We start from the raw sequence: 8,931 nt of genomic DNA, 5'->3' as shown, positions 1-8,931 counted from the left end.
TCGGAAGAGGAGGCAACTGCATAAAAAGGCTGCTGCTGATGCTCACCGGATGCTGCCATGTATGTAGCACCGGTACTCTTAATCTTCTCGATGTATTTGTATGGTTCCTCGGCGAGCAGCTCGTCGAAATCAGCGATGATCTCGTTCAACAGCCTAAGACACTCGACGCCCTCATTATTCGCCTCGAGCTCCACGTAAAACTCCGAAAAGTTTGGTATCGAGGCGAACATTATGCAAACGAAATCGCATTGCTCGTGATAGAGTTCCTGCAATCGTTAATTTCATGGAAGAACGTCGACAATAAGGGGAGAAACGGTGTAATCCAATTAGGAAAATTGCGAAACTTCATTTTCGAATAGATCTATCCTAATGGGATATCGGTGCAACGTTTCAGGTCGTAAAATTGTTGTTTTTTTCTTTTAAATTAATTCCCAATTTTCGTTATTTAATTTCGTTTTTTAGGTAAATTTCGAATTGTCCTTAACGAGATACGTTTTATTACGAAAAAATTAAAATTTGATTAAATATCGTATGTACTATACTTTTTTATGATTTGTTATTTATTAGTTAGCAATTCGACCGATTTTTGGAGGAACGTTCAAATTCTTCGGTTGTCAATTTTTGTGAGGTTTCGCTGGTTTCTGGCATATTCGATACCTTCCATTAAAAACGTTTTGCGAAAATAAAAATAAATGATAGATGGAGAATATAACGGTCCAGGTAAAACATCCGAGCCAAGGTCCATCACTTGCGACTGGTGCTCCATCAATACCGATGGCCCCATGTTGTTTTATTAACAATATTTTTATTGATCATGTCTGCATGGTTCTTTTTAATTGCTGCATGCAAACGTTTAATAAAAAAACTCTAGCTGCCTATATTTCACAATTTGCTAGTGGTTCGTTTTAAACAAATATTTCCTGCTCTAAACGTACGGTGATGCCAAATAACTGTCGAATTGATAAAAACGATACAAAGTTTCCGAATAAAACAATACCACAAAAACGATATTCATTAATTATTTTCTTACATCCGAATTGACCGTGGACAGGAAATGAGCTGCCACGTGTTCCGGAAGTATGTTCGCCAGCAATTTTTGGTTGTAGGCCTTCAGGTGTTCCATTTCCTCTTTCTCTTCCGTTGCTTGAAGTTTCCACAGGAAATCCAGCCTACGAGTATTCGTACGTCGAGAATAATTAATTAACAGTAGTCGTTTCTCCATTTATAATGTCTTTAACCCTTTGCGGACGTGGGCCCGAGCCGCTTCCGTGATAGTAATTCAAAACTACCAGCGCTCATTTCTACTTAACACGTTAAGTGCCTAGCCCGTTTTGCTTGCCGTTCCATTCAGGCCCAAACTCGGCCGTCAAGTGGGCCACTGGTGGTGGGCGAAGTGTTCATAAAACTCGAATATATTGCACCAATTATTATAACAGGAATTCCCAAATGTTAAGTCCAAAGATGGCGAAGAATTTAACACCAAAAGTTAGCACCGTTTGGTTCTAGTCTGAGCCGGTCCCTGAGGGCTGGCCGGGCCTGAATGGGAAGTCTAGCGCCGGTCCATGGGGACCGGCATGACACTTAACGTGTTAAGCGCCACATCGGTCCCTAAGGACCGATGCTAGGTTTGCTAGATTTTTCGTTCAGGCCCGGACGGCCCGGAAGGGCCCGCATGATGGCCCTCATGTACGACCGCAGACATTAGGTTGCTATTACACGACCGCTCATTTAACGTCTTAAACACCACGTCGGTTTTACGTGCCGTTTCGCTCGCGCCACAGTTAGCCGCCATGTGGGCCCTATCGGGCCGTACGGACCGGCGAGGACTGAACGGAAAATCTAGCGTCGGTCCCTGGGGACCGACGTGGTACTGAACGTGTTAAACGCGATTTTCGTTCATAGCGACGCTGGCAATAAGGACATAAAACGGTCCACCACTTAACTTGGGACGTGCGGTCCTAGGACCGCAACAGCGGGCGCATATGTGTTTCTGGGCCATAGCAACGCGTTCACATGGAACACATTTATCAGTTGTTTTTGCCGAACACATATATGTGGCGCTCGACCGCAAAGGGTTAATATCTTCCAAATAAGAAGAAAACAAAGAACAATTACTTTATCTCGACACACTTATCTCCAGTAGGTTATCGTTTTTAATACTTATCGAGGAAAATCTGTCACCTGTAAGTAGCTTCCGTGTGTTGAGAATGCGCGATCAGGCATGCCATGAAGAACACCACTAAAACCCCTGCTAGCCATTTTCCAGTCAGTTCCACTTCCCTCTCGTGTATGGCTTCGTATATGCTAACAGCGAGGTAGCAGGCGACAACCAGGCTCAATATGGCCACTTTGAACACCGACGTTAAAATTTGGTAGACGGCACAGGTTATCATGACTAGCATCACCAGGACAGGGAAAAGCTGTAACCGTGGAAATTAACAGCATTTGATGGAGCAAGAAAATAAAAATGCTCGCAGCCAACGCGTGTGAACGAATCAATGAGACTTCACACGGCACGTGACTTGTCGAGACCGTGGGTTCATTGAAGATTTTTGACGAAGGCAAATCAACGTGTCATGAATATTCATGTAACCTAGTCGAAATGCCGAATCGAGCCATGTTCTCACAGTATGCGCTGTGAAAATAGGTCGACTCGGACTCGGTTTGACAAGGTTTGGTAATTCTCCGTTCCAATCTGTTCTGATTCGGGTATACAAATTGTGCGACAATTAAGCGGGCAAGCCGTGCGACAGCTAGCGGGCGGCGCTGTAATTCGTCGCGACTAGGTTGCACGAGGTTAATAGAGTCATGCAGTGATCTACGATAGATCATCGAGTTCGTCTACCAGTATACGCAGATACTATACGGGGTGTAGTAGATGCATTTGAATAATTCTGACGTGCCTCGCGTGTTGGAAACGCAGCATAAGATCCACAAGTAGACCATACATTTTGAATTAATCCCGTGTTAATTGAACGAACATCGCAGCGAGGCAGATTGAATCGATCATCCCGTACTTACGTCAGCGAAGACGGTGTAATAGCAAACATCGACGGGTGTGTCGATACTCTGGAACACCACGCTGGAATTATTCGGCCACTCGACCAACAGAAACGTGCTGTTCCCACACACGCGTCCACTCTCGAGCGTCAGCTGGAAGCAGAGAAAAAAGCGGACCAAGCTTGATCACGGTGTTCTCCAAGACGATACATCGATCGCTGTTTGCAAAAGTTCGTTGATGATTGCGATGACAGGGTGTCCCAAAGCTACAGACCAAGTTTATCGTTGGTATGCCCCGGAGGAAATCTCGGGAAACGAGGAATAATGAGACAAGACCAAACCGAGTCATTGTCAGACTAAAGTTCCGATAGAAATTACCGATAATATATACACCATTGCTAAACTTCTGTATGCTAACGAAGACCGGTATACCTGCGCTGGTTCGTGCGATATTCTTGTATGAAACTAGTTCGTAATTCATTGGGAACTTATTCGGGTTTAATTTGGGATTCATTTGGAACTCGTCTAGAACAAATGTAGGACTAGTTTAGAACTGGTTCTGAAATTGTTTGGAACTAAATCCGCCGCTTAGAGTTGACATCCAAATTTATAGCTTTTCCGTTTGACAGTGCCTAGCGGTGGTAATTGGTTCATGATTTCTTCCTTTTTATCGGGGATAGATTAACACTTAGCCGTTAGTGTGTCAATTCTCGTTGTCTTGACTTCGATTTCAAATTCGTTTGGAACTCGTTCGGGACCAGTTCGAAACTGATTCGAAACTTGTTCAGGTCTAGTTTGGGATTCGGTTGGAGCTAGTGTGGGACTAGATGAGACTAATATCGATGTCGTTCAGCGCCCATTCAGGACATTTGCAATTCGTTTGCACCTAGTTTAGAGTAAGATCGGAACTTGTTCAGGACTTGTCACGGATTCGTTCGATACCCAAGCAGTATTCATACTGCTGAAGAAGACAGTCGGTTTGATGCATGTATAGATGCATCATGATGAATGATAAGCGAGACTAGTTGTCCCTTGTCTTCCGTTTATCGATAATTGATGAATATTCTCGTGAATTGCGAGATAACAATGCCTTCTGCGAGATCAGTGTCCAGTTTCGAGGAACAAGGAACCATGGTCGAGGAACGAGGATTCGATAGTGCACTGTGTGAATAATAAGCAACGGGTATCCACCTAGCATGCGCGACGCGAAAAGTATAGTGTTTGGAATTCATGGCCTGATAAAATATAACGAATAAGGTGTTGCTACTTGTTATTGGTAATATGTAGTACTATGTTGTCAGCTTACCAACGGCGACAGAGCTGTGGCAAAGGTCAGAAACACGACGCAAGTGGCCAGGGCCTGTGCTACTCCACGATTCTCGAACACGTGCACAGCGAAATCCCGGAGACACTGCGGCACTTTCTGAGGAAATAGAAATCAGAACTAAGTCTTTCGTCCCATTGCAAAATCGAGTTTCTAATTTTTCCTTTAAATATATCGTGATATTGTGAGCTGGGTAGGACTCTAACAAAGGAAACAGTATTAAGGGCGGTATCGGGTTCGGCTTAGGTGTTTAGGGTATCATCTAGAGTGCATGCGGACGGACGGATGACCACGTGCAAGAATTGCATGAATGAGATATTTATGACTGGGTCGAGTGCAAGCAATAAACGTGTCCAAGTCTAGGAATGTGTCCAAGTGTCTGAAGTACCTGTCCTCACCTAGGGTGAGGTCGCGCGGGAAATGAGTGATCAAGGAAGAGAGATTGCGTGTAGTCGAGATGTTGTGAAAGGAGTAGAATCGTGTGTTTGAGAGTTAGAGTTGAGAGAAACCTAGTTCAATATTTTAGTTAAATAAATCTGATTTGCTATTAACACGTTAAACGCCATGCCGCTCCCTAGGGACCGACGCTAGACTTTCCGTTCGGGCCTCGCCGGTCCGTACGGTTCGATAGGGTCCGCATGACGGCTAAATGTGATGTGAACAGAACCACACGTAAAATCGGTATAGCGTTTAAGACGTTAACACGTTAAGTGCCAAACTCACTTGGTTGCTGTTCCGTTCAGACCCAGACTCGGCCATTAAGTGGGCCACCGACGTAGAGACACCTTTGTTTATCCTGTTTTAATATATTACATTAAGTTTTTTTAAAATATTGCATTCTTTTTCTTAAACTTTGACTGAATAAGAACCGATATCGCCTAAGCAAAATATTTAGTCTCACAATCAGTGCGCAAAGACCGACACGCGCGGTTGTGTAATAGTGACCTAAAGTCTGTGGTCGGTCATGGGGGCCATGATGCGGGCCCTTCCGGGCCGTACGGCCCGCCGTGGCCTGAACGGAAAACCTAGCAAGCTTAGCGCCGGTCCCTAGGGACCGATGTGGCATTTAACACGTTAAGTGCCACGCCGGCCCCCAAGGATCGGCGTTACACTTTCCGTTCGGGCCTGGTTGGTCCTCAGGAAACGGCCCAGACTAGGACCAGAAGGTTCTAACTTTTGGTGTCAAATTCTTCGCCATCTTTGGACCTAACATTTGGGAATTCCTGTTATAACAATTGGTACAGTATCTCCGAGTTTTATGAACACTTCGCTCACCGCCGGTGGCCCACTTGACGGCCGAGTCTGGGCCTGAACGGAACAGCAAGCAAAACTAGCTGAGCACTTAACGTGTTAACGTGTTAAAGAGGAGCCATTGTTTATTATACGCTCAGATCTCTGTCAGCATAGGATTAATCTTATTATAATATTTTATCTTTCTTTCTGTTTCAATCCTACTTTTGGCAGTCTGTTTTGGACAAGCGACACGAGTGATGCCATTGACAGTGATGCTTGTCGGAGACAATCGATGGTCTCAGCATTGACCTGGAATCTCGCCACGGATTCAAGGTTAAGAGGAAGTGGCAAGATTCCAAAGAGTCTCCCGGATCGATTCGGTCGCGTTGGAGATGCTCGCAATACACGAAATTCGCTTGATTAATCCTTTCGCTACGGCAATAGCTGCTCGAAAAGTGCATACTATGCTGCAACGATTTCGTGCATATATACAGTCGAATACTGGAAAGTTATTGCTTAGTCATGCTTAAGTTACCGCTTTCGAAATACAGTATTATCTTCTTCCGAAGAAGTTTGTTGGATAAGAGTTTGCATTTGGTTGGTATAATAATCGCATTGGAAATGAACATCGAGGATAAGAATATATCGACGAAATATCGTAGTATCTAATATGTAGATTTTCTGGAACGATTATTAGTACCCGAGGTATAAAGAGAGTTGTCAATAGCAAATATGTCAGAAGTACAGTAGTTGTTGGCTGAAGCTATCGATAGCGAATGCCACATTCGCGGTGGAGTAACTGTATTTACCTGTAGTATACAGTAAATTGGCAGCAGTGGTTTGCTGCAGTCACTCGTAATAATGGAGAAGTTGTTTATGATACATGATATTGGTATATCTAGCTATCAACAGTGAAACAAACTCACCTCGTTCTTCTCTGCTAATAAAATCCCATTGATTATCGCGATTAGCAGTGTGCTCACTGTTACGCACGTGTAAAAGTATCTGCTCCTGAAAAATAATTTCCAATTTGCATATTTCTCTTTAATTTCAGTCCCATAATTCGGGGCATTTTTAATTTTATATTCTCGGGGAAAATTTCAGAAAAATTGACGATTTTAATTATATCTTTAATAAGCTTTCCAAAAGTGAGAGATCTTAATATTAGGCAGGGTTCTATTTAAATTGCTTGAAATTTTGGGAAGAACAATTGGATCAATATGCAGAGTAAACTGCGAGTTAGCAAAAATTGATTTAATTGACAGAATGAGAAAATTGCACTGAAAGGAAGGAAAACAATGACTTAGCAAAAATACATGATTTATCTAAAATGTTTTGTTTACCCATGCAGAGTGATCGCTATGGCAATCACGACCACCATGTACACGAAACCGGAGCAGATGAAATACGCCGAAAGCATTCTGTCCCTTTCGCGTGAATACTGTAACAGATGGTCAAAAAATACGATTTAAATTTTTGCCACGGTTCTATTTGCATGACAGGATAAATACAAAAGAGATTTCAACGATATGGATTTAGAGAAACAAATAATCGATGTTGATGAAAATTTGAGAAAGAAAATAAAACGAATTGAAGCGAAGGAAAAGAAAATTGCAGACAGAAGAAAATTAAATAAATTTGTTATATCGATTAAAAATGATATTTCCAAAGTAATGTAACTGAATCTGGATTTACCTTTTCTTCGACATTAGGCAGACGAAAAGTTAAAATAAAAGGAGTGCAATATTCTGCTCTTAATCGATCTATACTTCTGGCATCGATCGCCCTCATCAGGTACTCGTTCACCTCATCCTCAGGATCCTTCTTCGTCTCTGTCGTCTCTCCGAAGCCTAATCTATTACAGAATCAGTAATCGATGCAAAGAGTTCGACATGAAAGAAAATTCATTTCGAAAATATAAAATCAAGCTTTCCTTAATTCCATCAAAATCTGTAATTTTTATTAAAATATCTAAACCAGTGGTCCACGTAATTTAGAATTCTAAATCTTGGTACCTGATGAATTACTGTTTTAATTTTTAAAAATTCCTGTTCCCAAGTTCAAGATTAAAAATCCTGCGAATTCAATTTCACCTAATATTGTGAAGAAGAGAAGAGCAGGAGAGGAAAAATAAAAAGAATATTGAATTACTTAGCCTGTTTCCCATGCTGAGACCCATGGCCCATCACCCTCATCTCTTTGGACACGTTCCCATTTGCTGGCAAACCCTTCCTTAGTCCAGAAGAGGGTAAGTTACCCTTAAATGTATCTCCAGGGACGATTAGGTACGTTTTGATATTGTGTTCCTTCAGGTATGCGTTCCTCTCACCCCCATGACCCTCTTCCACCTCGTAAAAGCCATCGAGACAGTCTAGGGTCTCCTTTGTAATATGTACTCGTCTACAGAAAAATTGACACAGAATTATTCGAATTGTATCGAATTAATTATTTATTTATTTATATATATAATTAACAGGTAGCCCTATTAGTGTACATTTGTAGATTTAACAAGTTCTATACAGAGGACATTACCTTTTAAAAATGTTACATATCATATACTAACGAAGAAGTGACAGTATAAATTAGACATATTTAGATAATGGTTTATGAAAAGAATTGACCAATCCAGTGAAGAAATCTAGCTCGAAACTGGTCCTTTCTACAAGTTCGCAAATACGGTATACAGGGTCGATATTGGCGTATCTGGAAGTATATTTGCAAGGCAGGAATGATCGCAATGACCTCAGTGATATAGCAGGCGAATAAAAGTTGATAGAGAAAAGTAACTCAAAACAGTTAATGACGCCATTGATTAATTTAAATTAGAATAGTAGATGGAAAAATCGTCCTACGAGCTTCAAGAGATTTCAGGTTTAGTCTTGCGTTGGCAAGAAATTCACAAACGCGTGTACCAGAACGGTCCAGTGTCTCTATGACAATTGCCTGACGACGTGTACACCACGTCGTTAGCGATTCTGCGACAAAAGCACGACGACGTGCGTGGCACGTTCCAGCGCAAGTGGTTAAGATTGGTTCATAATCGTTATCGCTAAAGTCTATTCTGTGCCCGGATTTATAAGCCGCAAATCTCAGAAATTTATATTGAATTCTTTTTATGCTAATTTTATATTTAATAAAATTAGGAGACCATACTCAAGACGTGATCTCACAAAAAATTATATTACTCAATTCCAAATCTCGATTATTGCGCACTTATATCAGTCGAGTTTCTAATTAACGTTAATCACGAGTATATTTTTTTTAAAAACACACAGCCGGAAGGATGAGTTTGCGTTTAGCAATGAAAACGAATAAACAAGCAGTGGAACGTAACTGGTAATTCTAGCTCGCTGAGATAGAATATCTTGCAGGTA

The 8,931-nt window shown here is 41.8% G+C and overlaps 1 protein-coding gene across 1 annotated transcript in view; it reads right to left on the bottom strand.

Annotated features, from left to right (window-relative positions):
• Positions 1 to 8,931, bottom strand: part of LOC108551847 (adenylate cyclase type 6) — a 92,465-nt gene that overhangs the window by 2,254 nt on the left and 81,280 nt on the right. The window contains exons 12-20 of the mRNA XM_017906175.1: positions 7,709 to 7,957; positions 7,253 to 7,412; positions 6,901 to 6,998; positions 6,484 to 6,568; positions 4,307 to 4,423; positions 3,022 to 3,153; positions 2,182 to 2,420; positions 1,031 to 1,169; positions 47 to 266 (exon numbers count right to left, since the gene is read on the bottom strand). Of these exons, the coding sequence (XP_017761664.1) occupies positions 47 to 266; positions 1,031 to 1,169; positions 2,182 to 2,420; positions 3,022 to 3,153; positions 4,307 to 4,423; positions 6,484 to 6,568; positions 6,901 to 6,998; positions 7,253 to 7,412; positions 7,709 to 7,957 (1,439 nt within the window). The remainder of the gene's footprint in view (positions 1 to 46; positions 267 to 1,030; positions 1,170 to 2,181; positions 2,421 to 3,021; positions 3,154 to 4,306; positions 4,424 to 6,483; positions 6,569 to 6,900; positions 6,999 to 7,252; positions 7,413 to 7,708; positions 7,958 to 8,931) is intronic.

The sequence above is a fragment of the Eufriesea mexicana genome, unplaced genomic scaffold (genome assembly GCF_001483705.2).
Source record: "Eufriesea mexicana isolate 0111107269 unplaced genomic scaffold, ASM148370v2 scaffold5020, whole genome shotgun sequence".
NCBI classification, from domain to species: domain Eukaryota; kingdom Metazoa; phylum Arthropoda; class Insecta; order Hymenoptera; family Apidae; genus Eufriesea; species Eufriesea mexicana.
The sequence above is the reverse complement of the archived record's forward strand: the minus strand, read 5'-3'. Positions and strand labels throughout refer to the sequence as shown.